This window comes from Mobula birostris, chromosome 1 (assembly GCF_030028105.1).
Source record: "Mobula birostris isolate sMobBir1 chromosome 1, sMobBir1.hap1, whole genome shotgun sequence".
Taxonomy (NCBI): Eukaryota; Metazoa; Chordata; class Chondrichthyes; order Myliobatiformes; family Myliobatidae; genus Mobula; species Mobula birostris.
The window spans coordinates 172868811-172888915 of record NC_092370.1 but is presented as its reverse complement, the minus strand read 5'-3'; the positions used below and the strand labels follow the sequence as shown (position 1 = coordinate 172888915).

The window sequence follows — 20105 nt, the reverse complement described above, 5'->3', positions numbered from 1 at the left end:
ACCTACGTTGTTGGAGATTGTGGAGGAGATGTTGTTGCCAATGTGAACTGACTAGGGTCTGCAAGTGAGGAAATCAAAGATCCAATTGCACAAGGAGGAAATGAGGCTCAAGCTTATTGATTAGTTTTGAGAGGATTACCATTGAATGCTGAGCTGTAGTTGATAAAGATGATCCAATTCGCTTCTCAGGCAGAATATGTTTTATCACCAACCTCTCAAAACACTTCATCACTGTGGATGTCAGTACTAGTAGATGATAGTCACGTAGGTAGGTTACTATTTTCTTCTCAGGCATCAGTAAGTGAAGCCTGCTTGAAGCAGGTGGATATCTCAGACTGCCGAAGTGAGAGGACAAAGATTTCATGAACACTCCCGCCAGTTGATCAGCATAGGTCTTCAGTACGTGGCCAGGCACCTTGTCTTGACTGGATGATTTTCATGGGTTCACCCTCCTAAAGTTTACTTGCACATCGGCCTCAGAGGCTTACCACAGGATCATTGAGAGCTGTGGGAGCTCACGATTGTTCCTTCATGTTTAGATGGTCAAAGTAAACATAGAAGGCATTGAGCTCAGTTGGAAGTGAAGCCCAGTTGTCACCCATATCACTTGATTTAACTTTACAAAAGGTGATAAAACCACAACTGTCAAAATTTCTTCATTGATTCAAGTTTAGTGCAGAATTGCCATTTAGCCCATGAGATGGTTTTCCCGAGATCATACCCGGACCTCTTGTAACTTTCTTATTCACTAGACTTGAGTGCATTTGATCTGGCCTTCAGCAGATTGCGGATCACATGGTCCACCCAGGGCTTCTTATTGGGGAAGATTCTGAATAATTTTGGGGGGGCACACTTGTCTACAACTGTTTTAGTAATGTCTGTGACAAGCATGGTGTATTTATTCAGATCCACAGATAAGTCTTTGAACACGACCCAGTTCACTGACTCAAAGCAATCCCGTAGCGGCTCCTCTGCCTCCCATGACCAACTCTCTGGAGTTTTGCTCTTTAGCCTCTGTCTATATACAGGTTGAAGGACAGCCAAGTGATCCAATTTACCAAAATGCAAAGTGCTGTAAACACAGGATCATCAGGGACTGTGGGAGTTTGTGATAGTTCCTCCATGTTTTAAAGGTCAAAGTAAGCATAGAAAGCATTGAACTCATCTGGAAGCAAAGCCCTGTTGTCACCTATGTCGCTCGATTTTCCTTTATTTCAATTGGGTCCATAATTGCTCATGTGTACCGCATTCAATGACATTAGCTGTCTGATACAAGAAAATCTGCAGATGCTGGAAATCCAAAGCAACACGCACAAAATGCTGGAGGAACTCAGCAGGCCAGGCAGCATCAATGGAAAAGAGTAAACAGTCAACGTTTCGGGCTGAGACCCTGCATCAGGATTGAAGGAAAACAGTCCTGATGAAGGGTCTTGGCCCAAAATGTTAACTGTTTACTCTTTTCCATAGATGCTGCCTGATTAGCCGACTAACCTAAAATCACAATTCAAATCATAAATGGCCATAATCCAGTTGATACCTATCTGTGTTCTCAAAACAATTTTATTATTCTTGAATAGCAAGCAAACCTTCGGCTTAACAATAACATAATTTCTACAAGCTATGAATACAGGGTTCAGCGAGAGGAGATTGGATTTCCCTCCCTAACTTCTACACTCAAGCAGTAGAACCCCGCAGAACAAGTCTAATTGCAAAACCCCTACTTTATGGATTGTAGCAACCAATAATTTTCCATATATCAAGGGCTAATCTGCAGGTAAGTATAAAGATAACAATCACTGAATAAATCTTGTGGTTTGTCAACCTATCAATAATCTTGAAAATATTCTCCAAGGAAAATATTTTAGCTGTTTATGCCTTGGATTCATATAAACAACGGTTAGTTTTAAAGCAACATATTTTCTGTTTAAAACACTTGAATCCCAAATAAAATAACTGCATTCCTTCATTTTCATTTGGGAAAAATCTCCCAAACTGTAATTTAAAGTAGTACAGTGCGGAAGTTAATAAATCAAAATATTTCAGCAGCTCCAAACTTCATCATGAAGCTGCATATCAGAAGTTCAGGATTCACAAAATCATTTCCACTTCCCTTGTCTGAAGTCTTACCGTATAGGACTCAGAGAGGTGCCTCAAACCTTTCTTCAAGTACTGGAAATGTTTCTCCCTTTGCAGAAAAGGCCTGTAAAATATCAGACACAATTGGATCAGCCATTACATTTATACAGTATATAAACAGTACTGAAAACTGACATATTCATTTATACTTTTGGACTGGTTTTCATTAACTTGGAAGTTAGAAGCAACAATTATAGTTCTAACTACAGGGCTCAAATCACACCATGAATTGATGCACTGAAGCTTAAGTGTTTCATTGGGTAAATAATGAGCATCTTGCATGCAAGGAAAGGAGAAGTTATAGCCAATAGACAACAGGTGCTGGAGTAGGCCATTCAGCCCTTCGAGCCAGCACCACCATTCACTGTGATCATGGCTGATCATCCACAATCAGTACCCTTTTCCTGCCTTCTCCCCATATCCCTTCACTCCGCTATCTTTAAGAGCTCTATCTAACTCTTTCTTGAAAGAATCCAGAGATTATCTTACAGCATTACTACACAAAACACCAAATGAAACTCCATGCGCTTTGTGTTCAATGACTCCAACACAAATATCCATGATGAGGCCTAGTTATAAAATCTAAAAGTTTTAAACTTATATGTTCCCTCTCAGGATGATGAACAGACTATTTTCTTTTAATAAAAGCACAACTCTGAAGTTTCAGAAATACAAGCCTGGAAAATGAATTCAGATGCCAGCTGTGACTGAGGTTGTTATAACTGACACAAAACAGTTTATGTGCCATTGTTCCCAAAGCCACCTCAGTTTTTTGCACAACTTCCAAGAAACTGAAAGTGTAATTGTATTTGAAGCAGTAACTGTCATTCACAAAACGTCATTCAAGAGGTGCTGAAGGTATGGCTTCTGACCTGGATAAGTAAAGTATATGCAATGTGCTTCATTTCATAATGTATCACAGAGCGTAATATTGAATTTACATATTTTAATATTCACAAAATTGGAGTGGCCAATAACTGAGCAGTCCTGAAAAACAGTTAGCCATTCTCTCTCCAGCTTTACTGCTTCATTTAAAGTGGCTGGCTGGTCTAAATTTTATCATCCAAGTCAATCCAACCAAGCCTTGAAGCACTTTAACTTACACAATTGGCAGGGAGAAGACTTGGTAAGTAGTTTCATTTTGTTCCAAACTTAATTTTTTACAAAAATTGAATTGTTACAAACTTGATTCCAAGAACGGCAAATTGGTCATTGCACCTATAACCATTGTTGCATGTGAACAAAAGAAATGAACCCTGGCAAGGGAATGCAAACTGTGCATTACATCAAAGTTCAAAATAAATTTATTATCAAAGTACATATATGCCACCATATCCAACCCTGAGGTTCATTTTCTTGCAGACATACTCAATAAACACAAAGAAACACAAAAAAATCAAACAAAAACCATACACAAGACAGACAAGAAAAACATGCGCAAAAGATGACAAACTATGCAAATACAAAAATTTAAAAAACAAACAAAATAATGAATATGTAATTCTCACTTCGGCTAGCGGTTTGATAGAGGGGGTGATAACCCCCGGCCTGGCCAAACTTAAGAAATCTCGTTTGGGTGGATGCTGCGCGACGTGTCCCCCATTACAAATCAGTACCCCAAAATAACAAACAGTAGTACATAATATGCGATCAAATGATTAAGCTTTATAATTCTTACTTTGACTATATGGTTAGTAAAGAAACAAAGAAAAAGGAAAAAAAAAGGCCCAATCTTATTAAACAGTCTGTTGCGCAAAGTTGGAGCTCACTCATAAGTTGATTGTCCATCATTGACCTCCTACGATCGTCGCTGCCCTTTGGACCCTCGCTCCAAGTCCACCCCATCCGCCGTCTACCAAATCTCTCCATTCGTGTCTTCTCTCCTCCTCTCTCCCCAGCAAAAGCCCGCGAAAAAACTCCTTCCAGATTCACAAGACAGAGCAATAAAATCTTCATTGGCTAACATGCATGCCACAATTCTGTTATCTCCAGCCATAACCCAAACATTGCTGCTACAGGGAAACTGTTACCTCAGCAGTGAACATTACAGAGAAGCCATTTCATTAGCCTTAGCAGTGAAACATTACAGAGAAGCCATTACATTAGCAGTGAATCCTTACAGCACGTTACAAATACATAAGCAATAAATACCAAGAACATGAGAAGAGGAGACCTTGACAGTGATTTCATAGTTGCAGGAATAGTTCAGTGTTGGGGTGAGTGAAGTTGAATGAAGTTATCCCCCCTGGTTCAAGAGTCTGATGGTTGAGGGTAATAACCATTCCTGAACCTGGCAGTGTGGCTCCTGAGGTTCCCGTACCACCTTCATGATGGTAGCAGCAAGAAGAAAGCATGGCCTGGATGGTGGAGGTCCTTGATGAGGGATGCTACTTTCCTGCAACATCCTCCTTATAGATGTCCTCAATGGTGGTGAGAGCTTTACCCATGATGATCTAGGTCATATCCACTACTTTTTAGAGGCTTTCCATTAAAGAGCATTTGTGTTTCCAAACCAAGCAGCAATGCAACCAGTCAATATACTCTCCACTGTACATCAAAAGAAGTTTGCCAAAGTTTTAGATGACACACTGAATCTGCACAAACTTCTAAAGTAGAAATACTTACTGGGCTTTGCAAAGCATGATCCCATACATAGAAAGAAGATACTTGAGCTTGCAAACCAATTGTCACTCACTGCATCAGAAGACTCTGTATGATTAAATACTCATACACAGATGACCTAGCAACTGTGATGAGCAAAATGCTATTACAGTGCCAGTGACCTGGGTTCGCTGTCTGTAAGGAGTTTTGATATTCTCCCCATTACCGCGTGGGTTTCCTCCAGGTGCTCTGTTCTCTCCCACATTCCAAATGGTTAGGCTAGTAAGTTGTGGGTATGCTAGGCTCATGCCAGAAACATGGTGACACTTGTGGATTGTCCCAGCACACCCTTGGACTGTACTGGATGGTGACATATCTAGCACTTTTCACTGTATGCTTCAATGTACATGTGACAAATAAAACTAATCTTTAATTTTTATTCAATTATCTGCCAATCACAGATGTCTACTCCGTTGTATAAAATCCACACTAAAATAATACAAAGCTCGAGGTTCTTACCATTAAGGAATGTTTGAACAATTGGTGTAATTTGAACCAAGACTTAAGAAATAAAAGGCAGATTTCCAGAACTGACAACAGCTTTGAAAGGATGAATATTAATGCAGTCACACATGAAATAAACAAAACATCTTAAACTAGTACCGCCACAATCAATTCACATCAAGTTCCAAGTACCTGCTGTGACTGGTTTTTAGTGAGGTTGCTGCCTCTTTCAATTGTAGCTACTGCAACGTTCCTAAACAAAGGGGTGGGAGATATTTCTCACAAGCATCATTCTCAATTCAAGAAAGCTGTTTCATATTGCTTATCATGTTATGGTGTTAGACTGCGCAGCCCCCTCACTGGGCTCATATGGAAACTTGGCTTGCTGCCGGCCCCATTAACAGAACAGGACTCAGTGGTGAGAAGACCACCTTTCATAAAAAATATACATCTAGGGTCGGTATGATTTGGGGTTCAGCCAAACAGGAATGTTGTCATGGTCCTATTAAAGAAACCTCGATTTGAGCCAATGCTGTGTAAATACTGTTCATACACAATTGTCAATCGGCACGAAATAACAGATCATACATTGCATAAAAGACAGTTCTTTACAAATTTCAGCTTCATGGAACAGCTAGTAGGGAAAGGAAAAAAAAGGCCCATTACTGTTAACCCAGTCCAAATGTGCACACAAAGTTGGAGCTCATCTTGAAGTCGTCCTTTTTACTCATGCACTGGACCCACAATTTGCATGAAAGCACACACCACATTCTGAACTTCACTCAAAATCCATCTTGAATAAATGGGCGCTCTCTTGCAAGTATTGGCCCTTCCTCCTTGGAGCCATTCATCTGCACAAAGCACTTTGTGCAACAGGAATGCTCCTTCCCAAGGTATTCTCAGCCATCTTCCCTCCTGTCCTCTCCGCAACTCCCGCAAAAAAAACACACAAACCACACCGTCCCTCACAAATCTCTCCCCGCGGTGTTCTCTCGAACTTTCTCCCGGTTCCACTATCCTGGTTGGCTGACACAACATTCCAAAGTTGAAAGCCCCTTATCTTTTAGCTGAAACCAAAACATCCTAAAAACACACTGCTTTTACAGAACTTCTAAAATGAAATACCTACAACATAGCAGTAAAAATTTTAACCAGGACATTACAATTGTTTTTCTAGTACACAGAACCATATAAAACACATTCAGATTATTTAAGCTGTTCTCCAGAAAAAACAGCCACTTGAGGGTTTGACTGTCTGCTAGAGTTTATTAATACCCACTTGGTGTATTTAACTCAAGGAACCTGTATATGCTTCAATAGGATGGTAGAGACCCAAAGTTCAGCAATTAGTCACCTAGTATTTCGCCTGTGTCTTTGCATTTTGTTAAAATAGTACAAAATATAAAATGGACCATGCATTGTCAGTAGCTTATTATAAATCAACTTGATGTCTACCCTTATTATAAAAGAAAGATAAATAACTTACACAAATAGACCCTTCATGAAAGAGTTCAGATTTATTCTCAAAGGCTTGGCATTTTTTTTAAAACAAGGGTTAGCCTTTAAGCAATTAAATAATTCAGCAAAACTATAAGTTGCGGTTTGCTTATAAATGCTAACATAACACTGTTGGGAGTAGGCCATTTCAATTCCTTGATCATACAATGCTGCTATTTTCCCTTGATCTGAGTATTCAGAAAAAGTCTCAAAATAAACAAATCCAAATATTCACAACTGAGACAAGATATTTAGTATATTTGTGTTTGTTGTCTTTTTATAAAGTCTAAAGAATATACACTAATTACATAGAAATATTTTCCCATTTTCTACCAGCACTAAGTTTCTTGGAACAGTAAAAGAAACATACATTTAAAGCAAATAAGAAACCATGATCTATTGCAGAATGCAAAAATGTTACTCTGAAAGCATCTTAAAAATTGCATTAACTTGCTACATTGTTGTTCCCTATTCTTCGTGATTGCCAGTCATGACATTGCAGTCTCAAAGCAATATCAATTTTATAATAAATATCCCCTCAATCAAGAGCAAGCTCAAAATTTTGGAAAGGCATTCCACTCTGTGATACCTAGCACTCACTTCAAAAGTACAATTCTATCTGCAGTCTGGATTAATAACACCCAACAAAACAAAGAACACTCATGTGAATTTCACTTACATTTTCTAGTCCATAAGCATTCACACAGCAGTACCTTGAGATTTATTTCCAGAACACACAGCAGGGATTTACTGAAGGTTGCATTTCTCCTGTATTTACGCACACATTTCTCACTGCCGTGTAGTACATTAGGTGGCAGAAATGCCACAATTACTTAAATATGGTGTTAAATTTTAAACTTTCGCTTCTTTGCACCTGACCAGCACTAACAGGCAAATTTTAGTACCATCATTAAGGCACAAGTTGGGATAAATGTGCAAGTCAAAAGAAGAAAGGAACATCAAATCTGACAAGCAAGAACTCAAATGCTTCTTCCGCCACCCACATTTCACTGTAGAAGTGGCACAATCATCCAGTCTTCAAGATGTTAACACCATTTATGATTTCACTACAAGTCTGGAGCTTTAAATGAAAACTGAAAAACTAAAAATGTCATACTTCTCATCACAACGACAGTATTTATCAGCTCAGATTCAACCGAAGGGCAAAGCACATAAATGAATTAGAAGCAGCTTACCGATTAATGGTAGACCACCGCCATCTCCTGCGTCTCCCAGAAAACAGTCATTTTTTTAACCATGCCAAGTGTAGCATATTTTCTATTTCAATAAAATAATGCAGTGCTAAAAATAACAGTTAAATTCAAAATGATTCTGAAATCTAATGAGATGCAGACTTTGCAAATTGAAATACTTTCACCTTTGATGGAAGATCAGAAAGCATTTCATCTTGTGATATTTTACATCTTTTTTTTAAATCACATTGTTCTCCTTTTTGAAAATTCAACTCCTTATGGTTCTTCCAGCACCAGCCACCTGCCTACATCTTCCCAGGTAGCTATCATTTTAAATTTGACTGCGAATAGTGGACTAATGACTCACATGGGGTACTTCAGCCTAGCTGACCTTATTGACATCTGAACTCTACAGACATTTTTGTAATGGCCATGACTAAATGGCAATCAAATCAGTTTCCCCCTTCCAAGCCACACAGGTTCAAGGACAGCTTCTGCACTGCTATTAAAGGACCTCTTATACAATCAAGATGAATTCTGACCTCACAATTTCCTTCATGATAACTCTCGTATTTTATTATCTGTCTACACTTTCACTATAATTACAGCAACATATTCCACATTCTCTTTTGTTTTTCCCTTTTGTACCTCCTCAAATTTATAAATGGAATGATGTCTGGATGCAAGCAAACAAATCATTTCACTGGTGCACTTGATAATAATTAGCCAATTCCCAAAATTGTTTGTAAACATGGAAAACATTTGTTACCAAGCAACGGTCTGTATCAGCAACAGAAAAAGTTTCTTTAAAGAAGTATTTATGTACCACTGTGTAATAAACATGTCAATGCCCTGGAACAGAAAATGCTACAGAAAGTAGTGGATATAGCCCGCTCCTTCACAGGTAAAGCCCTCTCCACCATTGAATGTATTTATAGGGAGCACTGTTGCGGGAAAGCAGCGTCCATCATCAGGGAACCCCACCACCCAGGTCATGCTCTCCTCTTGCTGCCACCATCAGGAAGCTGGTACAGGAGCCACAGGGCTCGCACCACCAGGCTCAGGGACAGTTATTACCCCTCAGCCATCAGGCTTTTGAACCAGAGGGGATAACTTCACTTGTCCCATCACTGAACTGTTTCCACAACCTATCAACTCACTTTCAAAGACTCTTCATCTCTTGTTTTCAATATTTATTGCTTATTTATTTATTATTATTTCATTCTTTTTGCACAATACTGATTTGATGGAGACAGACGTGAGAGCACAGCAGAACATCTGGAAAACTTCTGAAATGTCTGCTTTGCTACCGCTGCTACTGTGTGGTAACCAGAATCTCTGGAGCTGAAGGCCTCGAAATCCTCGGCTTTGCGTGTTTCAGCAACCGGGGAGAGGTCGAAGGCGCTCGGCAGAGGATGGCGCTCAGGAGGCTGTATCGGAGAGGCTGCTTGGAAGCTTGGAGTTTTCGGATGGATGGACTCAAGGTCGGCTGCTTCCAAGGTATCAGCAAGTTGACGGTGCCTGGAGGTTTAAGGCAGGGAGTTTCTCCCTTTTGCCGCCTGCTATCGGGTACTTGGGAGTCAATCAACTCGAGACCTCGAGACTTTTTTTTTTAACTGTGCCTATGGTCTGCTCTTTATCAAATTATGGTATTGCTTTGCACTGCTGTAACTATATATTATAATTATGTGGTTTTAGACCATAAGACCGTAAGACAAAGGAGCAGAAGCCAGCCATTCGGCCCATCGAATCTGCTGCGCCATTTTATCAAGAGCTGATCCATTGCCCTGGCTACTCAGGTACCTATCATTCTCTGCCTTAAATACACCCAATGACTTGGCCCCTACGGCTGCCCATGGCAACAAATTCCATAGAGTCACCACCCTCTGACTAAAAAAATTTCTTCGCATTTCTGTTCTGAATGGGCGCCCTTCAATCCTTAAGTCATGCCCTCTCGTACTAGACTCCCCCATCATGGGAAACAACTTTGCCACATCCACTCTGTCCATGCCTTTCAACATTCGAAATGTTTCTATGAGGTCTCCCCTCATTCTTCTAAACTCCAAGGAATACAGTCCAAGAGCAGACAAACGTTCCTCATATGTTAACCCTCTCATTCCTAGAATTATTCTAGTGAATCTTCTCTGTACCCTCTCCAACGGCAGCACATCCTTTCTTAACTAAGGAGACCAAAACTGCCCACAGTACTCCAAGTGAGGTCTCACCAGCACCTTATAGAGCCTCAACATCACATCCCTGCTCCTATACTCTATTCCTCTAGAAATGAATGCCAACATTGCATTCACCTTCTTCAACACCGACTCAACCTGGAGGTCAACCTTAAGGGTATCCTGTACGAGGACTCCCAAGTCCCGTTGCACCTCAGAACTTTGAATTCTTTCCCCATTTAAATAATAGTCTGCCCGTTTATTTCTTCTGCCAAAGTGCATAACCATACACTTTCCAACATTGTATTTCATTTGCCACTTCTTTGCCCATTCTTCCAATCTATCCAAGTCTCTCTGCAGACTCTCCATTTCCTCAGCACTACCGGCCCCTCCACCTATCTTCGTATCATCAGCAAACTTAGCCACAAAGCCATCTATTCCATAATCCAAATCGTTGATGTACAATGTAAAAAGAATCGGCCCCAACACGGACCCCTGTGTAACACCACTGGTAACTGGCAGCCAACCAGAATAAGACACTTATTCCCACTCTCTGTTTCCTGCCTATCAGCCAATGCTCTCTCCACATATGTAACTTTCCCGTAATTCCACGGGCTCTTATCTTGTTAAGTAGCCTCATGTGTGGCACCTTCTCAAAGGCCTTCTGAAAATCCAAATATACAACATCCACTGCATCTCCCTTGTCTAGCCTACTGGTAATTTCCTCAAAGGATTGTAATAGGTTTGTCAGGAAGGATTTTCCTTTAAGGAATCCATGCTGAGTTCTGCCTATCTTGTCATATGCCTCCAAGTACTCTGTAACCTTGCCAATCGACTCCAACAACTTCCCAACCACCGATATCAAGCTAACAGGTCTATAATTTCCTTTTTGCTTCCTTGCCCCCCTTCTTAAATAGCAGAGTGACATTTGCAATCTTCCAGTCCTCCGGAACCATGCCAGAATCTATCAACTTTTGAAAGATCATCGCTAATGCCTCCGCAATCTCCACAGCTACTTCCTTCAGAACGCGCGAGTGCATTCCATCTGGTCCAGGAGATTTATCTACCTTTAGACTATTCAGCTTCCGGAGTACTTCCTCTGTCGTAATTGTGACTGCGCACACTTCTCTTCTCTACCACCCTTGAGTGTCCGGTATACTGCTGATGTCTTCCTCAGTGAAGATTGATGCAAAATACTCGTTCAGTTACTCTGCCATCTCCTTATCTCCCATTACAATTTCTCCAGCATCATTTTCTATCGGTCCTATATCTACTCTCACCTGTCTTTTACTCCTTATATACTTGAAAAAGCTTTTAGTATCCTCTTTGATATTATTTGCTAGCTCCCTTTCATAGTTCATCTTTTCCCTCTTAATGACCTTCTTAGTTTCCTCTTGTAAGCTTTTAAAAACTTCTCAATCCTCTGTCTTCCCACTAATTTTTGCTTCCTTGTATGCCCTCTCCTTTGCTTTAACTTTGGCTTTGACTTCTCTTGTCAACCACGGTTACATCCTTTTTCCATTGGAAAATTTCTTCTTTTTTGGAATATATCTGTTTTGCACCTTCCTCACTTCTCGCATAAACTCCAGCCACTGTTGCCCTGCCGTCTTTCCCACCAGTGTTCCTTTCCAGTCAACTTTGGCCAGTTCCTCTCTCATGCCACTGTAATTTCTTTTACGCCACTGAAATACCGACACATCAGATTTCAGCTTCTCTTTTTCAAATTTCAGTGAACTCAATCATGTTATGATCACTGTCTCCTAAGGGTTCCTTCACCTCAATCTCTCTAATCACCTCCGGTTCATTACACAATACCCAATCCAGTACAGCCGATCCCCTAGTGGGCTCAACACCAAGCTATTCTAAAAAGCCATCTCGCAGACATTGTACAAATTCTCTCTCTTGAGATCCAGTGCCGACCTGATTTTCCCAATCCACTCGCATGTTAAAATCCCCAACAATTATCATAATACTGCCCTTCTGACAAGCCTTTTCTATTTCCAGTTGTAATTTGTAGTCCACATCACTGCAGCTGTTTGGAGGCCTATAAATAACTGCCATCAGGGTCCTTTTACCCCTGCGATTTCTTAGCTCAACCCATAAAGATTCTGCACTTTCCGATCCTATGTCACCTCTCTCTAATGATTTAATATCATTTCTTACCAATAAAGCCACTCCTCCCCCTCTGCCTACCTTCCTATCCTTCCGATACACCGTGTATCCTTGGACGTTCAGCTCCCAGAGACATGCATCCTTTAGCCACGTCTCAGTGACAGCCACAATATCATACCTGCCAATCTGTAGCTGTACGACACGATCATCCACCTTATTCCTTATGCTGTGTGCATTTAAGTATAACACCTGAAGACCAGTATTTGGTACTTTTCGCTTTGATTTCACTGCAACTCATCCCAATGGCTACAAATTTGCCCCATCACCTGCCTGTCTTTCCTGACATCTTTACTGTTTACTCCCTTTGTCAGAGTTAGTCTTTGGTCTGTCTTGTTTTCTGTGATATCACTCCAGAGAAACAATGTATCATTTCTTAATGCATGTATGCATTTCTAAATGACAATAAAAGAGGACTGAGTGTTCTCATAATCTAAAAAAAATTGCATAATTTTTGTCATTTGCACAATGGTTGAATGCCCAAGTTGGTGCGGTCTTTCATTGATTCTGTTATGACTATTATTCTATTATGGATTAATTGAGTATGCCCACAAGAAAATGAATCTCAGATTTGGTAATATATGGTGACATAGTTGTAATTTGAACTTTATGACTTTTTGAAAATACTATTAATAAAAAATTACATAATGTAAGAAACAGGAGTGGCACCTGGCCTGTTGAGGCTGCACCACATAAATATATGGCTTTCTTTATACTTATTGTTTCTTGCAGTTTATACATTCATAGTACTGCTCAATAAGATCATGGCTGATCTGGCTGTGGGATCAGATCCACCTACTTGATTTTTCCTCCCACAGTCCTCAATACCCCTGCTATGCAGAAAAACTATCTCATTTCAATATATTTAATGAGGATCCTCTACTGCTTCCCTGGGCAGATAATTCAACACATTCACTACTCTCTAGGGAAAGTTGTTTCTTTTCATCTCTGTCCTGATACCTTTTCCTCCGAATCTTCAAGCTATGTGTCCTAGTTCTAGTCCTTGTTGAAACAACTTTCTTGCCTCTATATGATCTATCCCTTTCATAGTTATTTGTTCCTTTTTAGATCCTCTCTCATGCTTCTGAATTCCAATGATTATAGTTGAAGACCCTCCCCATAAGCTAACCCCCTCATATCCAGAATCAACTTGCTGACCCTCCTTTGCATAACCTCCAAAGCCAGTATATTTTTCTTCAAGTAAGGAGACATTAACTGCTTGCAATAATTGAGGTGTGGCCTCACGAGTACCTTGTACAGTTGTAGCATTACCTCCATGCTCTTAACTTCAATTCCTCTTGCAATGAAGGTCAACATTCCATTTGCCTCTTAGATAACCTTTTGCACCTGCAGTCCAACCTTTTGTGATCCATGCACAGGTACCTCAGCACAACAGCATGCTTCAATCTTTCACTATTTAAATAATCTGATCTATTTTTCCTTCGAAAGTGAATGACCTTGCATTTATCAACATTGTACTTCAACTGCCAAATCCCGGCCCATTCACTTAATCTATCTATCTCTCTGCAGACTCCCCATTTCCTTTACACAATTTGCTTTTTCACTCAATTTAGTGCCGTCAGGAAACTTAGATATGCTATATTTCATTCCCTCTTCCAAATCGCTAATGTACATTGAGAAGTTGCAAGCCCAACACCGACCCCTGCAGCACTCCACTCACCACTGACTGCCAACTGTCCTCTCTGCCTTCTATTGAGTAATCAATGCTCAATCCATGCGAATACATCACCCTCACTTCATACATCCACATTAATCTTTTATGTGGTACCTTATGAAATGTCTTCTGGAGATCCAAGTATGCAAAAATCGACCTGTTCCCCTTTATCCACTGCACTCCTTATATCCTTATAGGAATCTAGTACATTTGTCAACAGGACCTGCTCTTCGTGAATCCATACTGTGTTTGTCAAATGGAACCACTTCTATCTGGATGTCTCACTGTGTCTTCCTTAACTATAGCTTCAAGCATTTCCCGACTCTAGATGTTAAACTTACTCGCTCGCCTTTTGCCTGCATCCATTTTTTTAAAAAAGTGATATGACATTCACTGTCTTTCAATTTGCTAAGACCTGCCCAGAGCCCAGAGAATTTTGGTAAATTATAACAAATACATCTGCTATAGCTTCCTCTTTTCCTTTTAGTACCCTGGGATACATCCCAACAGTACCAAAGGACTTCTCCATCTTTAACTAGCTTGCTCATTGTTGTAGCGTGGATGAAATCATTGGAGAGACAGAGTCACTGGTAGATACAATGCAGCTTCTTTATTCGACACAAGGTACAGCAGGCATCTACGGATGGAGACGCTTTCGGTAGAAAGGTCTGCTAGCCCAATTTGGGCTCGATATTCATATGCTAAACGCAAAGGCAATCACTACTTAAAAAGTTATAGACAATGCTTCCTTTTGAAGCTACATACAAAACATCACACCTAACTTCATCCCTTCCTTCCGACGCCAACATGTCTGGGTTGGTATCCACAGCCTTTAGGATTTATTTGGTATTTTACGTGCAAATATATACCCCCAGATCCCTCTGCTCCTCCACACTATCAAGTATCCTGCCAGTTACTTTGTATTCTACCTTGGAGTTTGTCCTTCCAAAGTGTACCACCTCACACTTCTCCGGGTTGAACTCCATCTGCCACTTCTCAGCCCACTTCTGCATCCTATCAATGTCTCTCTGCAATCTTTGACAATCCTCTACACTATCTACAACCCACCAACCTTTGTGTCGTCTGCAAGCTTGCCAACCCACCCTTCAACCCCCACATCCAGGTCGTTAATAAAAATCACGAAAAGTAGAAGTCCCAGAACAGATCCTTGTGGGACACCACTAGTCACAATCCTCCAATCTGAATGTACTCCCTCCACCACGACCCTCTGCCTTCTGCAGGCAAGCCAATTCTGAATCCACCTGGCCAAACTTCCCTGGATCCCATGCCTTCTGACTTTCTGAATAAGCCTACCATGTGGAACCTTGTCAAATGCCTTACTAAAATCCATATAGATCACATCCACTGTACTACCCTCATCTATATGCCTGGTCACCTCCTCAGGCTTGTTAGACACAATCTGCCCTTCACAAAGCCATGCTGACTGTCCCTGATCAGACCATGATTCTCTAAATGCCCACAGATCCTATCTCTAAGAATCTTTTCCAACAGCTTTCCCACCACAGACGTAAGGCTCACTGGTCTATAATTACTTGGACTATCCTACTACCTTTTTTGAACAAGGGTACAACACTTGCCTCCCTCCAATCCACCAGTACCATTCCCGTGGACAATGAGGACATAAAGATCCTAGCCAGAGGATCAGCAAACTCTTCCCTCGCCTCGTGGAGCAGCCTGGGGAATATTCCGTCAGGTCCCGGGGACTTGTCCGTCCTAATGTATTTTAACAACTCCAACACCTCCTCTCCCTTAATATCAACATGCTCCAGAACATCAACCTCACTCATATCGTCCTCACCATCATCAAGTTCCCTCTTATTGGTGAATACCAAAGAGAAGTATTCATTGAGACCTCACTCACTTCCACAGCCTCCAGGCACATATAGAGAAACTAAATCAATGCTACCTGTCAGGGAGGGCCACATGCTCATCATAGAGCAGCACAGATTGCAGAATTTATTGAATTTTAACTTCAGAAATGAACTTTATTCATATCATTTATTAAAACCTATAATTACATTCATTGTGTCGTCCAGTTTATACATTCATACTACTGTCAAGTCCATACATTGGCTGTGTCATCCAGTAGTATTCTTTGTACACAACACCAATATCACTCACATGGCGTTTGTATAATACACCTTGAAGTGTTCAACTGGCTCTGATGATGTTCCATATGACAACCCCTGACCACCTCTCATTATCCAATGGCTGCAGGACCTTAGATTGCTGCTTTTTCCCATAAAGCCTTTGTGTTGGCTGCCCAAGCTTCAGTGTGTCCAAGGTGCTCCTGCAGGCTGGAATGGGCCAGGTAACAGCATTCACTTATAAATATCTCATTGCACTAGAAGAACAATGTGTTTCACACAGACTGAAGTACACCTTTCACTGAGTTGATGATCTTCCTAAAGCATATGATGTTTGTTCTGTTACGCATCCCAGGACACAACCTGTCAATCAGAATGTGCTCTGCTATGCACCTGCTCAAGATGAATCTCAACATGGATCTTGTATCTTCATCCAGATCTTCTTTACAAATACACACTCCACAAAGAGGTGAGCAATTGGTCTCAGCTTCATCACAGCTGTCTGGTGGACAGCATTTGCATGAAGTGAGATGACAATTTTGCAGGAGGAACCTGACAGGTGTGGAGCTCCTCTCACTGCAAGCCAAGCAAGGTCTTGAAGCCTTTTAGCAAGTTCTAGCATCTAGGCATTGAAACAAATGTCTTTAGAGTCCGATTGGAAAATGATAACAAAGGGCCCATTCTGTTCTTCTCTTCCAGGGCCTATAGTTGTTAGGATGCTTTTCTCAAGGAGAAGGACAAGTGTGCAACAAATACCAATTAAATGGAGCACTATGCAGAAAAGAACAGGCCCATCCATTGCAACACAGAGAACAGGTTAAAATTCAGCATATAGGACACTTGATGTTTGTATACATTGATTCAACACATAGCTTGATGCAGTTACACACAAACAGGCCATCGGGTCATTGGCACTGTTGGGTACACCTTATAGTCCACTCTGGAAGCATTTGCGTTGTGACAATGAGCTACACTTTGATCCCCAGATGAAGTCCAAGATAACTTGGGTGATATCCATGGCAGAACAGGAAGGCATAGGGCAAACCTGCACCAAAGCACCCTTCCCCTTGCTGAACAGGTTCCTGCCTTCCATCTAGAGGAAGAATCCTGAAGGAATTCCACAGAACCTTCAGGCTGCCAGACTTGACCATGAAGGGAACGGAGGGCTGGTCAGGCCACTTGCCATAGAATGTGCCTTCACTCTTTCTGTAGCTGACTCTGGCCCAAGGTCTGTTCAAACTGGTTAAAAATGCTATCAATCTACGTATAGATCTGAGCAGAAGTCAGAAATGTTTTTATGTCCTGGGGGACTTAAAAACACCAGAGTAATAAAAACATGGAGTGTGAACATAAGTTTTCATAGGTATTGGAAAACACTATACAATTAGCTCATTTAAGTGAACTGTCAAGTCGAAATAAGTTGGCATATAATAAAAATATCCTTGAAGGATAATTTTTGGTATTTTACCAGTGATGAAGCCAAACTACTACCAAGCAAAAGATAAAATTATTTTAATGTGGAGATAAGTACAAAACACAAGTCAAGTGAATATTTCACAGCTTAAATTGTCGTTCAGTGATTTTTACAATAATATATTTGAGTATTGAGTACATCAGGGAAAGTGCAAAATAAAACTGATGTACCTTTGAAAAACAATGGTCACCTACAAGAATTTTCTCCGGACCACAGCAAAATAAAATCCACAAATCTGTTGCAGGAGAATGTAATGAGCAACATAATTATTATTAAGCACATATATCTGCTTACATAACTACTTCCCACATTACTTTTATGGCATTATGATATTTGATTCAAGTAGTACTATATAACCTTATTTTAACAGCATCATAAAGTAACCAGGTATTTCTTTCTACATGTATCAGGAGTGTACACTCTCCACAAGCTTCTTCTAAAGTTGTACTGCCTGTGCAAATGGGGTTAATTCTGTTTCTGCTGTTAATCCAGTGCATAAACACATGTGACTATTTTGGATAATTACAGGATTGATGAAGCTTTGATCCACGAACTTACTGCAGCATAGGCCAATTATTTCTGAAGGCATTGTAGGCATCTTCGACATTCAATTCTACTGCTATCTGTTGGGAAAGAAAAGAAATGGTCATCTCTGTGCATTGAAGAAAGTTTATAGATTTTTAACAGTAAACAACTTTTTTTAAGCTGAATAACAATTTTCTCCTTCGCAACCATTTTTGAATATTGGAAAGGTAGAACATTTACTCAATAATAGTTTAAACCCAACTACTTGAATTGACTTAAATATTGCGCAAGTTAATCAAGAACATTTGGGCTATGGTGAGCATGAGAATACGTTTTCTCCAAAGTAGCACACTTTGTATCATGTACTAAAAACAATACAGTAAAAATCAGTTTTTAATAACATGATTTGTTTCATAAATGTTTCTACATTCGATTAAAAAAATTGAAGAATTCAACATGATGCAACATCAGGGCAAGGCAAGTGGTATGTCCTCAGAGAAAGTTAAACAAATATTCAAATGAAATATTGCAACATATGCTATATGGCAATGATATAAATATGAAATACTAATCTCCATCACCAACATAAAATAATTGGGCTTGATGAACAGAATCTGGTTAATTGCTCAGTCACACCAGGGACACTAATCTGATTTGGATCTGGGACCAGCTGAGCTGACTTCCCATAGAAGAAAGACCTCCCACTGGCAAGCAGAAATTCTGCCTTTGGCGCCAGATCCAGAGACTCCGGTGTGACCTTTTGTCTGTTTGCTGAAATAAAGGGCATTTCTAAATGTGATTAAAAATAAATGTAAAAACACCTTAAAGCATGCAAATTAGAAACATTAAGTAAATAAAGCATTGTTTCCACCATCCCACTTCCTCACCCCAAGTCAATGACCACATTCAAATGAAGGGAATTGTGCTACTTATGCTGGAGTGTAAACTGCATTGGGTCCCTCACCTTAGCAAATTGGCATCTGACCATCAGCTTATCACTAACTTCAACATGCAGAACACAAGCTCCACAAAGACAAAACACTTTACAGTATTCCACAGAACTTCTGAACTGAGGTAAGTACAATCCTGCTTACTGAAGATAGTGCAAGGGTTTAAGAGATAATTAACGATACTAACTTTTCCACATCTCAAGTCAAGACTTAGGAGTGAAATTTGAACGCCTGTATTGGAATCTTGCCTTTAAGCATGCTTGACCACTATATATTAATTACAACACCTCATAGATCATCAGTAATTGACAGAGTGATCAAGCTGCACAGACTAACTACATCAATTCATTCATTTTGGTGCCTGTGGTTCAAGTACTTTGATACTTTATTGTCGCCAAACAATTGATACTAGAACATACAATCATCACAGCGATATTTGATTCTGCGCTTCCCATTCCCTGGATTACAAATATTAAAAATAGTAAAAATTAGTAAATATTAAAAATTTAAAATATAAATCATAAATAGAAAATAGAAAAATGGAAAGTAAGGTAGTGCAAAAAAAAACCGAGAGGCAGGTCCGGATATTTGGAGGGTACGGCCCAGATCCGGGTCAGGATTCGTTCAGCAGTTTTATCACAGTTGGAAAGAAGCTGTTCCCAAATCTAGCCATACGAGTCTCCAAGCTCCTGAGCCTTCTCCTGGAGGGGAGAGGGACGAAAAGTGTGTTGGCTGGGTAAGTCGTGTCCTTGATTATCCTGGCAGCACTGCTCCGACAGTGTGCGGTGTAAAGTGAGTCCACAGATGGAAGATTGGTTTGTGTGATGTGCTGCGCTGTGTTCACAATCTTCTGCAGCTTCTTTCGGTCTTGGACAGGACAACTTCCATACCAGGTTGTGATGCACCCAGAAGAATGCTTTCTACTGGGCATCTATAAAAATTAGTGAGGATTTTAGGGGACAGGCCAAATTTCTTTAGTTTTCTCAGGAAGTAAAGGCGCTGGTGGACCTTCTTGGCAGTGAACTCTGCTTGGTTGGACCAAGTTGGGTCATTTGTGATATTGACCCCCAAGGAACTTAAAGCTTTTGACCTGTTCCACTTGCGC

At 40.4% G+C, this 20105-nt stretch overlaps 1 protein-coding gene across 1 annotated transcript in view; it reads right to left on the bottom strand.

Annotated features, from left to right (window-relative positions):
- fntb (farnesyltransferase, CAAX box, subunit beta) overlaps window positions 1-20105 on the bottom strand; it is a 90278-nt gene that overhangs the window by 46053 nt on the left and 24120 nt on the right. The window contains exons 2-3 of the mRNA XM_072266218.1: window positions 18084-18148; window positions 2128-2200 (exon numbers count right to left, since the gene is read on the bottom strand). Coding sequence (XP_072122319.1) covers window positions 2128-2200; window positions 18084-18148 — 138 coding nt within the window. The remainder of the gene's footprint in view (window positions 1-2127; window positions 2201-18083; window positions 18149-20105) is intronic.